Source organism: Rhinopithecus bieti, unplaced genomic scaffold (assembly GCF_001698545.2).
Source record: "Rhinopithecus bieti isolate Rb0 unplaced genomic scaffold, ASM169854v2 scaffold_13029, whole genome shotgun sequence".
Classification (NCBI taxonomy): Eukaryota; Metazoa; Chordata; class Mammalia; order Primates; family Cercopithecidae; genus Rhinopithecus; species Rhinopithecus bieti.
In genome coordinates this window covers 1,106,435-1,125,637 of record NW_016807982.1, presented here as the reverse complement: position 1 = coordinate 1,125,637, position 19,203 = coordinate 1,106,435, and the positions used below count along the sequence as shown (strand labels likewise).

Genomic DNA, 19,203 nt, shown 5'->3' with positions numbered 1-19,203 from the left:
TAATTTTTAAACTGACTTCTAATTGGTCAGCATAGACTCCCCAACCTTCAGGGCAGAGGCTGCAGGTCCAGCTTCATTTTATTTTGCATGTGGTTATGTACCTCATGACTCTATGTACATATACAAAGACACACACACACACACATTTGCATTATAGCATAAAGTGATGCTTGAAGTGATATCATGGTGAGCTTTGCCTTTGGTAGTCAGTTTTTAGTAACACTCCCTGATGTTAACATGGCCTGAATGAAATGGGTATACCCGTATACTACCCCAGTCCAGCTTCATTTTATTTTGCATGTGGTTATGTACCTCATGTCTCTGTGTACACATACAAACACACACACACACACACACATTTGCATCATAGCATAAACCAATGCTTGAAGTGATATCATGGTGAGCTTTGCCTTTGGTAGTCAATTTTTAGTGACACTCCCTGATGTTAACATGGCCTGAACGAAATGGGTATACCCATACACTATCCACCGCACTGTAAATGTGTACCCTTTAGGGAAAGACATTTGACACTACACATCAAGAGCTGTGAACATGTTCAACCCTTTAGAAAGAATAAGTTCACTCCTAGAGAATTCTCCTAAGAAAGTAATACACATGAAAAGAAAAAACAAAAAAGAAAATAATGCCTGTGAAAGAAGAGTTATATATAACTGTATAACAGAAAATGCCCAATATAAGGGTTATGATAAAATATAATTATGGCACAACCACTTGTTGCTAATTGTGTAGCCAATAAGTGATGATGATGTCATAAACATAGAAAATGTTTACAAGATAATGCTAAATGAATGAAACAAGATTTACGATCACATGGACTTGGCTTTGCCACTCTGCACAAGTTTACATACAACTGAACAAAGACTAGAAAAGAATGTGTGTGAAAATGGAAAAAAAAGTTTTGGAGAGTGGGATTGTCATTTATTTTCCCTTCATGTTATAAACTTCCTGTAATGTTACTCCATTACTTGGATCATTATTAATAGGCACTTTGAATGTAGAAGGGAGAGGAAGCCCCCATCAGCCGCAGCACCGCAGTGGGTGGAAGCAGCTACCTGGGCTGTCCCGGTTCCCAGAGTTCAAGCTCAACTAGGAAGGGAACAGTGCAAAGAACAAAGGTGGGGGTGTGGGACTGGAAGATTGGGTTCCAGAAAGCAGCTTAGACCTGCCTTTCTCCCTTCGTCTTCCCAGCTGTGTTCTGCGGGGATCCTGGTGTCCCACCCCGTGGTAGGAGAGAGGACCGAGGCTTCTCCTACAGGTCATCTGTCTCCTTCTCCTGCCATCCCCCTCTGGTGCTGGTGGGTTCTCCACGCAGGTTTTGCCAGTCAGATGGGACATGGAGTGGCACCCAGCCCAGCTGCATAGGTGAGAGGTCATCTGGGGCAGAGAGTATCCTGGCTGGGGCGGAGGGACCTTCTTTGGGGCCTGAGATGATCACTTTCCTTCCATGTCTTCAGTGGTCTCATCTGCAAAAGGGAGCATCTCCTCCTCTGAGCTTCTGCAGGAGGATATAAAATAGCCAGAGCTAGTGTGCTTCGAAGAGTCAAATAGGCAGCTAGGGCCAAGGCTCAGGTGGGGATCTCAGTGGGCAGGGAAGTCACGATGTGGCCCCATTTTCTTTTCTACACCTATTTCCCAGAGTGAGACGAGGCAGTGAAGGCTTCCATGACCATGTGATCTGTGTCTTTGTTTTGGCCATCCAGATCCAACCCTGACCACGTGTGCAGACCCTGGCGTGCCACAGTTTGGGATACAGAACAATTCTCAGGGCTACCAGGTAAGGAGGTCAGCCAAGATAGGGCCTTCCTACATCCTATGCCTTCCTGTCACTGCCGTAAGAGGACCCAGGGGCCGGACGCAGTGGCTCACGCCTGTAATCCCAGCACTTTGGGAGGCCAAGATGGGCGGATCACGAGGTCAGGAGATGGAGACCATCCTGGCTAACACGGTGAAACCTCGTCTCTACTAAAAATACAAAAAATTTGTCGGGCGTGGTGGTGGGTGCCTGTAGTTCCAGCTACTCGGGAGGCTGAGGCAGGAGAATGGTGTGAACCCAGGAGGCGGAGCTTGCAGTGAGCCGAGATCGTGCCACCGCACTCCAGCCTGGGCAACAGAGCGAGACTCCATCTCAAAAAAAAAAAAAAGAGGACCCAGGGACCTTCCTCAGGACAGCACTCGGGAAGGACAAGAGCTTGGAAAGCGCAGAAAGAAAGCCCTCTGCCTCTTTGAACAGTGCTCCATGGGAGCACCCTGCAGAAACAGAAGGACCCTAACATCCATCAGAGAAACTGATGAGAAAGGACAGTGGCGTGCAGTTCCACGAACACTTCCGGCCAATCCCGGGCAGGGTGGTTGTGGAAATACGGAAATGAGTGAGACAGACAGACCTCTGTCCTCAAGGTGCCCACCCCACCCACAGACACTGGGCTAATGCACAGTGGCAATGAACATGTGTCACACATGAGGCAGGCCCGTCGGCATGCCTGGCCCTTCAGGATGCAGGCCCTGCGGACACATCTCAGATGAGCTTTGGGAGGAGAGAACCTGAACAGTCTGGGTTGGGATACATTGAACAGAGAAAAGGAAGAAGAGGAAAGTATGGGTGTGTTCAAGGCAAGACAATTAGCTGGAGTCCAAGACTTGCCCAGGAAAATATCAGACTAACCTGGACATGACAGGCTGGGATCTAGTCAAGTAATGTGACTTATTCACTCGGTCTGTACTCACTCGGCATGTGCTTATGGCACTGAACTGTGCTAGGTGCTAGGAATACAGCAGGAACAGGACAGGCTGGGTGCCTGTTTGAAGGGAACTGCCCGGCTAAAGATGGTAAATAAATAAACGAGCTAGCTTCTGACAGCACTAGATGCTACACAGTGTGATATAAAGGGTGTGAACAGGGTGGGTTGCCATTTTAAGAAGGGTAGTTAGGGAAAGGTGACATTTGTACTGTGGCCTCCATGATGAGAAGGGCTAGCCCTGTGCAGAGCAGGGTGACATTCCTGGCTGAACGAAAGTCTGGTGCACAGGAGTGCTGAGGGAAGTGTTTAGCAGCCTGGGATGAAATCCAAGACAAAAAAAGTGTTCAGCATGGAAGAAGGGAGTGGAAAACAGGCCAGCTAGCAAGTCTTCAGCCCCATGAGAGAGGAGAAGGAAATGTAGTCCAGAGCGAGGCTAGGGTGGAAAACAGCTTGGTCCTGGTGTGTAAAGTTAAACATTCACACACTCTATGACCCGAAAGTTCCACCGCTGCAAACATATCCCAGAGACACTCTTGCACATGTTACCAAGAAACAGGAAAGGTTGTGGGTATAGTCACGTGGTGGATTATTATACAGCAAAGACAATGAATGAACTACAGCTCTGCATGATATAGATGCATCTTAGAAACATACTATCAAGTGGCAAAGGTGGCATGACACAACTTTTATAAATATTAAAACCAGCAAAAATGTATTAAATTGTTTAGAGATATGTATGCACATATGTGATAGGATCGTTTTTTAACAAGGCAAGGAAATTAACACAAATTTCCAGACAGCCTTTACTACGGAGGAGTGTTGAGGAACAGAACAGGGAAAGAGCCCCTAGGACATTACAACCATGTCCATAACGTTCTAGCTCTTAAGTTGCATGTGGATTCAATCTAAAATGTCCACTTTATTATTATACTTTATATGTGTTCCATATATTACTTTGTGTATGTCAGATATCACATAATTTTTGCAAAGGCAGCAGCGTCGGACAGGTCATGCAGGGCCTTGAAGCCATGATAAGTATTTTGGATTTTATCCAAAATGCCATTTGAAGGTGACACAATCTGATTCTTCATTTGAAATATTACTCAGGCAATTGAGAATAGAAGCACTTAGACAAGGAGGACACTGTTGTCATGACTTCAGGGAAAGAGAAGGTGAGAAGTGATCCTGAACGCTTGTTCAGGATATGTTTTGTAGGTAGAACCAAGAGGACTCATTGATGGGATGGATTGTGGGGTCAAAGGGATCAAAGATGACTGGAGGTTTTTTATTTGCACAACTGCATGGATAAAGGTGCCATTTGTTAAGTCAAATGATGAAATCCAAGATAAAAAGTGTTCAGCATGGAAGAAGGGAGTGGAAATTAAGAGTTACACGTTGCATTTGCACATATTCCAGTAGGTAATAGGGACATATGAGTGTTTGAGCTGGGAAGTAGTATAATCCAAGTTGCAGTGTAGGAAACAGATCTAGCCACATTACACCAAGTGGATTGGGTAGGGAGAGATGGAGACTGTAGTTGCGGGAGTGTCAAGTTGTACAGCGAGGGGCTGGTGGAGGGTGAAGACGGGGAACATAACTGAGCAGAGTGGGGAGGGAGGGTGGCAGTTCATTCAACAGATTCTGTGGGGGCCATATCTGTAAAGACAAGTCTCCCATCCTTAAAGAATTTGTAGTTTCATCGAGGAAAGGGACACACACACGATATTTAATTTACACTCTTCTTCACATTTTGTAAAACACTGTCAAACCCGCCATCACATTTGAGTGTCACAACATTCCAGTGTGATTGTGGCAAGGATGGTCATCCCCACTTTATCCTTAGGAAGACTAAAGTTTACAGCGTTCCACGCAGCCTGTCCTGAGTAAATGCAGAAGCCAGAACTTGGATCCAGGGTCTTCTGACTCTGAATCAGGCACTGTGTCCACAACAGAGTGTAATATTATAACTTTGTTCAGGCTATTAGATGAGGCCTTGTGGAGGAGGCATCATATCAACTGCCTCAAAGGAGGAAGAAAATTTAACCAGGCAGAGAATCAGAAAAAGAGTTTTGCAGGCAACAGCAGGGGAGGAGTTGGGCCGTGGGAAAGTGGTCAAGGGACAGATGTAGGAAGCACTGCTGGAAGGAAGGGGCCGATGGGACTTTGTGTCCTTGCTGCAGGTTGGAAGCACAGTCCTCTTCCGCTGTCAAAAGGGCTACCTGCTTCAGGGCTCCACCACCAGGACCTGCCTCCCAAACCTGACCTGGAGTGGAACCCCGCCTGACTGTGTCCGTGAGTGCAGACCACCCACATCCCAGGAAAATTCCTCTTGCCCCAGCTGGGCATCTGGGACATGCTTGAATCCTCTGAATGACAGGGAGCTCACAACTCCCCATGTGAACCGACATCGGTCTCTTTGTAGTCCTTACGCGTTAGGGCCTCACAGAGGACTTCCACACAAAAGCCTCTCTGATACTGGAAGGCAGTCCCTATGCCTTAGCAAAGAGAAAACTATCCAGTGGCAGCAGCAAAAACTAACAACCACAAGGCCAGGCCTCAGGGTGGAGAGATCATGCTTTTGACCCAATGACTCCTTTACCCTCAGGAAGTGCTGCAGGCTTAGGTTCCCCATGCCCAGAGTCAACCAAGCCGATATCCACATGATCTCCATCTTGGCCATTCCTCTCGACACAGAGCTTGCGGTTAGGGTGGAGGATTAGGGAAGGGGGATGCTTGGCATGAAAGGGACTAGAAGGGGAAGGAAGAGGATGTTCTCTCTAGGAACAGAGGAGTGGTCAAAAGGGTCCCTGAAGCCCCTAATCTCCTCCGGTCCAACGAGATCTTTCCTCTCATCCAGCCCACCACTGCAGGCAGCCAGAAACGCCAACGCATGCCAACGTCGGGGCCCTGGACTTGCCCTCCATGGGCTACACGCTCATCTACTCCTGCCAGGAGGGCTTCTCCCTCAAGGGTGGCTCCGAGCACCGCACCTGCAAGGCGGATGGCAGCTGGACAGGCAAGCCGCCCATCTGCCTGGGTGAGTGTGCCTGCTCAGGGAAGCTCTCCAGGGTGGGAGGCTGAAGGTGCCAGCTGAGCTTGAGCTGAAAGAGGGCAAAAGAGAAGGAAGGAATCGCATTTCCAGGAGCTGGATCCTGCTTCTGATTTTCTAAGGTTTTGGGTCTAGAAGAGCAAACCAGAGAGCGGTCTAAAAGGGTGCATACTCAACCCACCCCAAGGGTTGCCCCCTTTGCCTGGGCTGAAACACTCACAGGATCACATTTCATCATCGGGCAGAGGAAAGTGCTTTCTTCCACCAACCTGGAGTGACGCATTACGCATATTATACCCTTGATAAAACAGCACCTGCCTGTAGGTCCCTTGGGGTTATGAGGATGTCCCAGACCTCCTTCCCCTCTTCTTCATTCACTCGTTCTCTATTGATTGAGAGTTCACGAGGCCCCATGCCTGCACTAAGCATGAGGGATTCGGAGGGGAAAAACACAACCCTGCCATGTGGAAGACAGACATATTATCAGATTTTATATCTGGAGTACCTGGAGGAACATGGAGATGTGCCAAATGCTGTAGGAATGAGGAGGAAGGGCACTAAAGTGGGAGAAAGGAGAAGTCAGGGAGGACTTCCTGGAGAAGGTGATGTCTGAGTCCAGTCTTGAGAGAAAGGATTAAGGATAAAGGATTAGTTCAGTGCTGGAATAGCATTAAACTCTCTGATAGGCACTGACCTTACCAGATACCAGGCATTGTGCTACGTGCTTTGTATGTTTCAACTCATTTAATCTTCACAAGATCCTATGAGGCTATTTAATATATGAGGAAACTAGGGCACAGAGAAGTTAATTAATGTATCCAAGGTCCCCAGGTGACAAAGGTTAAGAGCGAAGATCCATACCCTGATGGTCTAACTTTAGGATCTATGACTATTTTGCTATCCTGCCACTCAGAGGGAAGCCTTCAGGGTCAGAGATTGTATCAGAGCTAGAACTTACTAATGGTGTTTTATTTTCATTGTATTGCTTGTAAATTTCTTTTGTTTTCCACATACGGTAGTGATATAAAGTACATTTATTGAAGTACGTTTATTAAGTTTTTATTGTGATAGAATATACATAATATAAAATTTTAAGTGTACAATTCAGTGGCATCAGTTATGTTTATGATATGGCACAGCCATCACCACTATCCATTTCCAGAATTTTTTCATTATCTTGAACAGAAGCTCCATACCCATTAAACAGTAACTGCCATTTCCCCCTTCTCTTAGCCCATAGAAACTGCTGTCATACTTTCTGCCTCTGTGAATTTGCCTATTCTAAGTACCTCATGTTAGTGGAATCATACAGTAGTTGTTCTTTTGTGTCTGGCTTATTTCCCTTAGCATAACATTTTCAAGATTTATCCATGTTGTGGCATCTGTCAGAATTTCTTTCCTTCTTATGCAGGAATCGTATTTCATCATACGGACGTCACTTTTTGTTTATCCATTCACCTGTTGATGGCTCTTTAGGTTGTTCGCACTTTTTGGCTATTACAAATAATGCTTCTGTGAACATACATGCACATGTTTTTGTTTTAATATGTTTTCAGTTCTCCTGGGTACATATCTAGGAGAACAGTAACTCTGTGTGTAATATTGTGAGGAACTGCCCAAGTTTTCCAAAGTGCCTGCACCACGTTATTCCCACCAGCAATGCCTCGGGGTCCAATTTCTCGACATCCTTCCCAACAGTTGTCTGTCCTGTTTTAGTGTATCCATCATCAGTGGGTATAAAGTGGTATCTCATTGTGGTGTTTTTTATTGTTTGAATTTTCATCCAATTAATTATTTTTTAATTGACAAATAAAAGTTGTACATATGTCGAGTGTACAGCATGATGTTTTGATATACGTATACATCGTGGAGTGGCAAAGTCATGTTAATCAACATATCCATTAACTTCATATACTTGCCATTTTTTGTGGTAAGAACACAAAATCTACTCTCAGTAATTTTCAAGTACACAGTGCATTGTTATTAACTGTGGTCACCATGATGTACAAGAGATCTTGAACTTATTCCCCATCTAACTGAAATTCTGTACCCTTTGACCATCATCTTTCCAATTCCAACCCCCCAGTACCACCCCACCCTAGCCCCTGGTATCCACCATTCTCTACTTCTATTAGTTCAATTATTTTAGATTCCACAGATAAGTGAGATTGTGCAGTATTTGTCTTTCTGTGCCTGGCTTATTTCACTTAACATAATGTCCTCCAGGTTCATCCATGTTGTCACAAATGGCAGAATTTCTTTCTTTTTTTAAGGCTGCATAGTATTCCATTGTGTATATATTCCACATTTTCTTTATCCATCCACTGATGGACACTTAGGTTGTTTCCATATCTTGGCTATTATGTTGCAATAAACATGAGAGTGCAGATATCTCTTTGACTTACTGATTTTGTTTCCTTTGGATGTATACTCCATAATGGTATTGCTGGATCATATGGTAGTTCTATTTTTAATTTTTTGAGGAACCCTCATACTGTTTTCCATAATGGTTATATTAACTTAAATTCCCACTAACAGTGTGCAAGAGTTTCCTTTTCTCCACCACCTTACCAACACTTGTAATCTTTAATCTTATTTATAATAGTCCTAACAGGTAGGAGGTGATATCTCATTGTGGGTTTCATTTGCATTTCCCTGATGGTTAGTGATGTTGAGCATTTTTCATATACCTGTTGGCCATTTGTATGTCTTCTTTTGAGAAATGTCTATTCAGATCCTTTGCCTGTTTTTAAATCAGGTTATTTATTTTCTTGCTATTGAGTTGTTTTAGTTCCTTCTATATGTTCCTTAGATGTTAACCTCTTACCAGATGTATGGTTTGCAAACAATTTCTCCTATTCCATAGGTTGCCTCTTCACTCTGTTGCTTTTTGTTTTTTGTTTTTTTTCGCTGTGCAGAAGCTTTTCAGTTTGATGTAATCTCATTTGTCTACTTTTGCTTTTGTTGCCTGTATCATTGTGCAAAACTGATTTATATTTCCTTAATGGCTAATGGTGCTCATCACTTTTTTTGTGTATGTTTTCCTTAGAGAAATGTCTATTCAAATACTTTGTCCTTTTTTTACTGATTTATCTTTTTACTGTTGAGTTGAAAGAGTTCTTTCTCTATCTAAAATACAAGGCCTTTATAAGGTACATGATTTGCAAATTGTTTCCCATTTCTTGGGGTTTCTTTTCACTCTCCTGTTGGTGTTCTCTGAAGCACCAGTGTTTTTAATTTTGATAAAATCCAACTTACCTATTTTGGGGGTTGCCTATGCTTTTGATGTCATATCTAAGAAACTTTGAAACATCCAAAGTCACAAAGATTTATGCCTATGTTTTATTCTTAGAGATTTATAGTTTTACCTCTTACATTTGTGTCTTTGATCCATTTTGAATTGATTTTTTATGATATTAGGTTAGAATCCAAACTCATTCTTTTGTATGCGGACATCCAGTTGTTCCAGCACCACTTGTTGGCAAGACTGTTCTTTCCCTATTGAATTGCCTTGACACTCCTGTCAAAAACCATTTGACCATAAATGTATGAGTTTATATCTGGATTCTCTGTTCTATTCCATTGATCTCTATGACTGTCTTTATGCCATTACCACCCAGCCCTGATTACTGTAGCTTTGTAGTAAGTTTTAAAATTGGCAAGTGTCCCAGTCTGGGCAACCTAGGGAGACTACATGTCTACAAAAAAATAAAAGTGAAGAAATTAGCCAGGAGTGGTAGCGTATGCCTATAGTCTTAGCTCTTCAGAAGGCTGAGGTGGGAGGATCACTTGAGCCCAGGATTTGGAGGTTACAGTGAGCTATGATTACACCACTGCACTCCAGCCTGGATAACAGAGCAAGACTTCATCTCTAAATAAAAATATTTTTTTAAAATGAAAGAAAAGAAAAACATTGGAAAGTATCAATTATCCAACTTTGTTCTTTTTTAAGATTGTTTGCCTATTGTTTTGCCTTTTGTTTCTACACAGATTTTAAGATTGGCTTGTCAATTTCTGCAAACTAGAGAGCTGGAATTTTGGCAGGAATTGCACTGAATCTGTAGATCAATTTGGGGAGTATTGCCATCTGAATGGTGTTAAGGTTTCCAATCAATGAACATGTGATGTCCTTCCATTTATTTAGATGTTTTATATTTTTCAGTGTACAAGTCTTGCATTTGTTTGGTTACATTTATTCTTAAATATTTTAATCTATTATTATAGCTACTTTTATTTTAAAATATATAATGTTTTAGATGCAGCTGAATTCAACGCCTTACTGTATGATCTTGAGCAAGCCCTTTCATTTCTCTGCCTCTCAACAAGTTTCTCTGCTGTAACACGGGGACAATAATCTCTACTTCAGAGTTTTGAGAGCAGAGTAAATGAAGAAGTGCCTATCACAGTACTTCACACATAAGATGCTCTCTCCTTCTTTGCTCCCTTCATCTACGAAACCTAAGATGATAAAGCCTTCTGTTCAGAAATACACTTGCATTGAGTCACTGCAGAAACTTTCTCCACAGCCTTCTGTATATGCAGGCATAGGCTGACCTCCAGAGTTGAAGGAGGTTTGCTAAAGCTGTGCTCCCCGCCAGGGCAGACAGTGGGAAGCCTGCCCTTAATGGCAACAAGGCAGATTTTCTATTGTTTCTCTGCAAAAGAAGAAAAGACATTAATATTTACTGACCATGACTTTCTGTTCATAACCTCATTTATTCAGCATAGACCTGTGAAGTATGTTTTAGTTTTTTCCATGTTTCAAATGAGGAGGCAAAGACTCTGAATGGTAAAGTTACTAGTCAAGGTCACACAGTCATTAAGTGACACTGCTGGGACCTAAACCTTGGCTGTCTGGCTCAGACCCAGAGCTTTTGCCTTTGCTTTGCCTATGAGGGCTTCTTGGTCTTAATCTCATCATTCCAAGGGAGGAATGCACTCCTCTGCAACCCCCACCAGGGCTCACGGAGCTCAATGTTGATGGGTAGAAGTTCCTCCTTCATGCGAGGCATCTGGAAGGAAAGCACAGTCAAGGACAGGACTTTTTTTTTTTTTTGAGATGGAATCTCGCTCTGTCGCCCAGGCTGGAGTGCAGTGGTGCGATCTTGGCTCACTGCAAGCTCCGCCTCCCAGCTTCACTCAATTCTCCTGCCTCAGCCTCCCCAAAGTTTTCAATGAGGGCATTCAGGGAGTCTGTGCACTTGGATGGGAAAATGTATACCTTTATTTTCCTTTACTTTTTACTGGAATGTAGCAGCTCCTTTAATTCTGAACATAGACAACAACCATTAGGAGTGTTAGCACCTGTGACTTTGTCACCTGTAGAAATTGAAGAGATTTTTGTTTACATTCCAGTTGCTACCAATATCAGGAAATATTGGTCATGTTCCTGACTACTTCAAGATTATGGTCATTTCTAGACTCGCTGCTAGATCCCATTATTTAATATAGTGATAAAGAATCACATATACCACTATATGCTAATGTCTTGTCTACTATTTTAATAACTCCAGCTGATAAAATGGACTTCCTTTGTAACTCTTAGTATTTTTTATTCTGAGAGAGATCCGCAGCATCATCAGACCATCAAAGCAGTCCACCTCCTGGTCTAAAAAATAATAAGTCCAAAGCAAGATCTCAAAGAACCCATTGACCTAAGGTCAGACAGGTGGCCATTATTTTTCCAACAGAGTGTGAACCAGAAGCTGAACTGTTTTCTTCCACTCTTTTTCCCCAGCAGAAGTCCGGCCCAGTGGGAGACCCATCAACACTGCCCGGGAGCCACCGCTCACCCAAGCCTTGAGTATGTATGGTCCAGATCATTGGCTCAAGAAACTGGTGTTACTTTTTTCACAGAGTTAGCCAGAAAACACGAGTTGCTGAGAGTTGCTGAGTGCCTAGAGGAAGGCCATGAAAACTATCTATAGATCTGAATGGCTTTCCCTACCCACCTCCCCAGCCCAGGCAGACTTCAGAAGAAAGTGAGCCTGAAGGAAGCAGAAATTTCATCTGGAAGAAAGAGCCAGTGCCTTCCAACTGGAAGCTCTGGAACTGTTCATGACTACAGTCCCTCCTGGCATAGGACTGGCCAGTGTGTGGTCATACAAACACATCGACCCAGGTCATGCCCGGAGAGCTTCCTGGAAATGGTTACAGTTTAAGATAGGTCTGGGGTCTTTCCAAGTATCACATCCAGAACTGGATACAGACTGCAGATGTGGCCTGGCCAATGCCAAATTCTTAGAGACTATCACATCCTTTTATGAACCTTCTACTTTTATTTATCACATTAGCATGTGTATTATGCAGGAAACGAGGCTAGATTTGGCATCAGAAACTCAATTTGAGTACCATTTTGGTCACTGACCAGCTGTGTCCTTGGACAAGTGAGCTTCACCTCTTAAGCTTCAGTAAAATAGAGATCATAATAATTGCCATAGAGAATGATTACAAGGATAAATGACAATTTTAGTAGCTATCACTGATTAAGCGCTTTTACACATGCAGTATCATGTAACATACAATTTGTAACATTGGTCATTTAACCCCTACAATAACCCCAATAAGGTAGATGGGATGGCCGCCACTTATAGGAATATAGGCATAGCCTTTACAGGGAGAAAGTTAAGCCTTTTGCACATGATCAGACAACTGATAAGTGACAGAGCTAAGATTAGACTCTGGGTCTGTCTGACTTCACTTGCCCATGTTCTGATTCACCATGCTATACTGACATGTCAGTTTTCTCTCTCTTCTCCCCTCTTCCCTTTCTCCATCTTTTAAACACTTCTCCTTTTCTCCTCTTTTCTTCTTCCTTCTTCTCTCCCTCATTTCTAGTTCCCTCTCTATATCTTTTTAAATAATTTAATTTTAATTGACAAATAATAAACATATATTTATAGGATACAATGTGATGTTATTCTATATGTATACATTATGGAATAAATAAGCTAATTAACATACCCATCATCTCACTTAGTTATTTTTTTGTGATGAGAACATTTAAAATCTACTCTTTTGGCCGGGCATGGTGGCTCATGCCTGTAATCCCAGCACTTTGGGAGGCCGAGGTGGGCAGATCACCTGAGGTCAGGAGTTTGAGACCAGCCTGACCAACATGGTGAAATCTCATCTCTACTAAAAATACAGAATTAGCCTGGCATGGTGACGCACGCCTGTAATCCCAGCTACTTGGGAGGCTGAGGCAGGAGAATTGCTTGAACCTGGGAGGCGGAGGTTGCAGTGAGCCGAGATCACACCATTGCACTCCAACCTGGGCAACAAGAGCAAAACTCCATGTCAACAAAAAAGTCTACTCTTTCAGCAATTTCGAAATGTACAATACATTCTTATTAACTCTAGTCACCATGACATGCAGTAGATCACCAAAACTTATACCTCCAGTCTAATGGAAACTTTGTACCCTTTGACCATCTCCCCATCACCCTCCACTCTGCCCCAGCCTCTATAATCATCATTCTACTCTCTACTCCAATGAGTTCAACTAGATTCCATATGTAAGTGAGATCATATGATATTTGTCTTTGTGTGCCTGGCTTATTCCACTTAACATAAGGTCCTCCGGTTCGTACATGTTGCCGCAAATGAAAGAATTTCCTTCTTTTTAAAAACTATCTAGTATTCCATGGTGTATGTATATAGACGCTTTTCTTTATTTGTTCATTCATTCACGGACACTTGGGTTGTTTCCCTATCTTGGCCATTGTGAATGATGCTGCAATGAACATGGAAGTGGATATTTATTTCAGTTCCCTCCACCCATCCACTCTGAGACACAAGAGGAGAAGAGGCCAGAGCATTCTACCACCCTCCCCACACGTTAGACGTTGGGGAAAGGAAACAATCCCAGTGAGTGGGCTGGGATCAGTCATCAGGTCACCCCAATTCTGGCAGCACACACAAAGTCCTCCTCACATCTATTTCTCAATTCCTCTAGTTCCTGGGGATGTTTTTGCCAAGAATTCCCTGTGGAAAGGGGCCTATGAATACCAGGGGAAGAAGCAGCCAGCCATGCTCAGAGTGACTGGCTTCCAAGCTGCCAACAGCAAGGTCAATGCCACCATGATTGACCACAGCGGCGTGGAGCTGCACTTGGCTGGTAAGGAGCAGACCCCTCTGTGGAAGCCAGGAGGATGGATGGGCACACACCCTTAGCAAGGATGAGCCTAATGGCATTGCATCATACTGTCATGCAAGGCTCAGACTTGTCTGGTGGTCAGGGAAGAGGAAATGTCTATTCATCTTTACGTAATAAAGCACCATGGACTAAAGGGAAATGTTTAAATGACAAATATTAATAACTTGAATATATAAAGAACTCTTATAAACAAAGGGAAACGACTGATAACCCTAAACTGAACCAAAAATAGGGGCAGAGACTTCCCAGAAGCCAAAGTACAGTCAGTCAACAAACAAAGGAAAAAATATTTCTCAGCAATCATCAAAAAAAATGTAAACACAAAACGTCGTTTTCCACTTACACTATCAACTCAAGAGTGTTTTTAAATGATAACACTTAGTGCAGGTCAGTTTCAGCCATGAAGACCAAATTCTAAAATGGTACAGTTCTGGGGAAACAATTTGGCGATTTGTATCAAGATCCTTGAAAATGATTGGACCCATTAATTACATTTCTAACAATTTTTATCATAAGAAGATATGGAGGGAGTCAAACATTTTAAATAAAGGCTGTTCCCATTACAAGGCCATTTGTAGTATGTAAAACTGGAACTAGAAAATTTCCCTAAAATAGAGAAATGGGTATTTTAATGATAGTATATCTACTAGATGAAATATTATGCCAGTGTTGAGGGAAATGCATTCATTATAATATATTTAAAATATGACTCCAGTTTTTTAAAGGAAGACATTACATTCATAAGAAAGAAAACTGGAATTATTTACAGTAATGTGGTTATTTCTTAGTGAGATCAGGAGAGATTATTTTTTCTTCATGCATCTCAGCATTTTCTAAAATTTTCCCAATTTTCAATCTTCCTATAATCAGAAAAAGTAAGTACCTTAGAAAATAGTGTTTATTGAATAGATGGATAGATAAATCAATGTGTGAGTGAATGAACATGTTAATGCACAACCCCACATACAATCCTATCTACGCATTCATACGTGCACACACCTATGCAACTGCGGGATGACATTTGCTCATTTCACACATGATAATAGACACGTTCACATGCTCCCATGGCCATGCCCTCGTGAACTACTGCACCCATTGAACTGTCTGTGCATCAGTGGACAGATTAAAACACACAAAATCATATTCTCACACATGCCTGTGTCAATAGGATCACAACCTCAACCCAGTAATCCAATTATTAACATACATATGCATATCTTAATAATTCTTGCATATAACCACATTCAGCCTACACAAACCCACACTCAACACTACACTTACAACTTAAAGGTATGTGGGGAATGTTTATATCAGCAACTACACATGAAATTCCACCCAGAAACTTACACCCACCAACCCACAAACTTTAGTTTTGAAATTTTTCCAGATCTTTCATGTGTAACCCCAGAATTTTATTTCCCAGGAACTTACAAGAAAGAAGATTTTCATCTCCTACTCCAGGTGTACCAGATTACAGGGCCGGTGGAGATCTTTGTGAATAAGTTCAGAGATGATCACTGGGCTTTAGATGGACATGTAAGTTCAGCAAACTCACCTCCTCCCCTGATTCCCAGATCACTGACAGGGAAGAGGAGGACAAAAGGGTGTGCGAACTCCTAGGATCAATCTGGAAACTTGGGAGGAGGTTTTCTGTGAGGCCCTGCCTAGGAGCAGTAAGAGGGTCCTCATCTGCTAATGAAACAGGCAAAGGAAAAGATTTTAAAAGCCAGAAAGTTGGAGTAAGTTCTGTTGTTTGAACAGAAAGCAAGGGATGAAGATCGGGGGCAGAGGGAATTCAGGCTAGTTGAAGGTTTTGATGTGGTGGGTGGGAGCTGGAAGAAGGCAGTGAGTCTCATGTGACTACCTTGAACTTCTGCTCACACTTGAGGATGCAGATTGTCAGTGATTTGGCAGAGCTTTGATAGACCAGGACATGGCAGAGGGATAGGACTTTCTTGCATTCCCTTGTGGAAAAGACATTCTATTCTAGTGCTTTCTTGAGGTGGAAGCTGGGTCTCCAGTGACACTTCTCTGGCCATACCTTCCTATTTCACACATAGTGGAGTTGAGCATAGCGTCCCCTGCTACGTCCTCCATTTCTCTGTCTTGGATTGCTGGAGCTAGAAGAGAAAGCATAGAATGAAGCGAGAGGTCATGGTAGAGCAGAATAGCAGAGAGCTAGGGAGTCACAGTGCATTCTCATGGACAGGACCAGCTGGTGGAGGGCTGTGGCAGAGTTGACTTTGCTTCATAAGCACATCAGGAGAACCAAGTGGCTTCTCCAGGGACTGGCACATACGGGTAGTTCCTTGGTAGGCCCAAGGGTATCTGTAGGTCCCCTTTGTAATCCAAGTATGAGCCAGCTTCAATCATCGTGGCCCAAAAGCTGTGCAGGAACAATAGACTCCACCATCCAGGAGGGTCAAAGCTGGGACATGGAGCTAGGAGTGCAGGCCAGGGGAAGATGATGATGGGGCTCCAGAGGGCCAGGAACAGCTGGAGCTACTGCCTAGGATGCCAAACAACCGTGGAGCCTTTCGATAGCCAGTGAGGCGTGTTTTGGGGGACAGCTGGGGAGGGCAGACAGAGGCTGCTTCTAGCCACGGAGTATAGGCTGGAAGTAGCCAGGAGTGCAGGCAACCTCACAGCATGCCCTCAGCTGCTGCGGCCCCAGACTGCACATTTTGGGGTCTGCATCTGTCACATGAGCATCAGTGGCAGGAGTTAGGTCCCCAGCTACGCCCCCTAAAAAATTAATAGCTCTTAGAACTGTGACGAACTCTCCAATACCTTTAATCTGCAAGGGACATTTTCACCATGGTTCTGTATGTTCCTAATGCTCCCAAAGGTGGCTTTTTCATCACAGTAATAACAGCTACCATGCATGTAAGGCCTATAAATTAAGCGTTCTGAAGTGTTTCATCTTTATTAACTCATTTCATCCTTACAGCCATCCTAGGACATAGGTACTGTTACTATTCTCATTTTGCATATGAGAAACTGAGGCACAGACAGATTAAGTGATTTGACCAGTAGAAAATAAAATCTTCCTCCTACCTCATACATGTAGCTGGTGCCCCTGCCCCACCCCGGGCTCCCCGGTCACGCCTACCCTTGCCTGGGTGTGGGCAGAGAACAAACCTTATGTGTCGGAGCAGCAGGTCAGTGGCTGACTCTGACCTGCTGGGCAGCATGTACGATGAGAGAGGAGTTCTAGATCCTTCCAGCAGCCTCCCACTTGCTCTCTGTGCCCCCCTCCATCACAGGTCTCGTCAGAGTCCTCCGGAGGCACCTTCATCTACCAAGGCTCCGTCAAGGGCCAAGGCTTTGGGCAGTTCGGCTTTCAAAGACTGGGTAACTAGTGCTTGTCCCCCAGAAGTGTGGGCCCGGGTGGGTGGGAGAGAAACCGTGTGTGCCGCAGTCAGGTAGAGGACTGGGGAAGTTGAACAGTGTGAGGTGGGGGTGCTTGGCCTCTTTGGGATAGGGACGCCTTTTGACATTCTGACAAAAGCTATGGAATATCTCTCCAAAAGCAAACACATATGCATAACCCACTCAACCTTTGACAAAGTTTCCTGCTCAGACCTGGAGGGGAGAGCCCCCAACTCCAGGGACACTGGGTCTTAGATACAGCCCCTAGCCACACCCCCAGCCAGCCCTCAGGGGTCACACCTGCCTCAATGAACAACGACATTGTGGAGTGTCTTAGGGCTCCCTGGGTGCCTTTACCGTGATGTCGTTTCTGCCCTAGCCCAGTCCTAGAAGACTGGTTTTGTGCCCATTGTACAGATGAGAAATCTGAGAGTCAAGGCCACTTCCCTCCCTGGTCCTTCCCTGGCCTCTTTACCTAGCATGCTTCCTGTCATTCATGTCAAACATCCACACCTTGGAGCCTGGTCCTGGCCCAGAGCCTCCAGGTGCCCAGCCTTGGACTCTGGTAGGGGGAGGGGTCTGGTTTCTCAGAAATAGGGGAGGGGGAAACAGGAGGCAGCCATGGGTACATGAGAGCCTCTCTGTACCCCAGGCACTGACACCTCCCGTCCCCAGGGCCCCTGCCTGCCAAGGCAGTCCACTGCACGTCCTCTGGCTCCGAGCTCCGGAAAGCTTCTCTGGACTGAGCCACGGTCTGCCCCCGCCTCTCCCACCCACACTGCTCCTCCCCCAGAATTACCCCAGCTCTGCCCTCATGAGCTGCATGGACTGAGACCACTGTCTTCTACACAGCACTCTTCACCTACTCCAAGATGACCAGGCACGCTGCAAATGCCTTAGAAAATCACAGTTTTTGTCCTGGCTCCACAGCAGACATCCTGTCCCCTCAGAGCTCCAGCCCCTCAGTTAGCAGGGTGCCTAACGGGGGCCACAGTGTGTACTTGTGTTATTCCGAGCCTTCCCAGTCTGCAGGGAGAGGGCGAGGAAGGAGGATGCCTTCTAGAAGGAGGTGCCTCAGCTTCAACCAGAACAGTTTTGCCTTCATCTATCTTATATTTTGGTGTCCCTGTAAGGTTTCATCTGATAAAAGGCTGCTACAGCCAAAAGAACTTTAGAGATTTCTTTGGAAATCTCTAAACTCTGCACCCTTGTAAGCGTTTCCATTGAGCCATGGTTTCGGGCTCCTCTGCGGGTGGTCCTCTGGGTGCCATCTGAGCTGCACAAGGTAGATGCATGCAGGACCCTGCCCCCAAGAACTGAGTGCGCACATGGAGGCAGGCGGGCGGCCCTGGGTATACCCGCCTCCCGTGCTGAGCAGGAGTGTGAAGCACCCTGAGTGGCAGCCCTGCTCCCCAAGAGTGTGTAGTCAGGGAGGGCAGCCGAGAGAGCCTCAAACTGTGTCTCTGACTTGATTTTTTTGCTTTGGGACTTTACAGACCTCAGGCTGCTGGAGTCAGACCCTGAGTCCATCGGTCGCCACTTTGCTTCCAACAGCAGCTCGGTGGCAGCCGCGATCCTGGTGCCTTTCATCGCCCTCATCATTGCGGGCTTTGTGCTCTATCTCTACAAGCACAGGTACCACGCAGGAAGGAGGCAGGACGGGCATCAGGCGGGCCCTCCCTCTCTCCCTGCAGTGCCCCTTCGCCCCCCCCCACCCCCCCACCCCCGGCACCGCACCAGACCCCTAAGCCTCTCTGTGTCACTCTTTTCATGCTGTGGTCACTTCCTCTTTTATTGCCAGGAGAAGACCCAAAGTTCCCTTCAATGGCTACGCTGGCCACGAGAACACCAATGTTCGGGCCACG

At 44.7% G+C, this 19,203-nt stretch overlaps 1 protein-coding gene across 1 annotated transcript in view; it reads left to right on the top strand.

Annotated features, from left to right (window-relative positions):
* Positions 1 to 19,203, top strand: part of CSMD2 (CUB and Sushi multiple domains 2) — a gene marked incomplete at its 3' end in the record, with an annotated part of 670,449 nt that extends 651,246 nt beyond the window's left edge. The window contains 10 exon segments of the mRNA XM_017884421.1: positions 1,210 to 1,383; positions 1,722 to 1,795; positions 4,940 to 5,051; positions 5,617 to 5,796; positions 11,546 to 11,611; positions 13,766 to 13,927; positions 15,390 to 15,502; positions 17,233 to 17,320; positions 18,835 to 18,973; positions 19,140 to 19,203. Coding sequence (XP_017739910.1) covers positions 1,210 to 1,383; positions 1,722 to 1,795; positions 4,940 to 5,051; positions 5,617 to 5,796; positions 11,546 to 11,611; positions 13,766 to 13,927; positions 15,390 to 15,502; positions 17,233 to 17,320; positions 18,835 to 18,973; positions 19,140 to 19,203 — 1,172 coding nt within the window.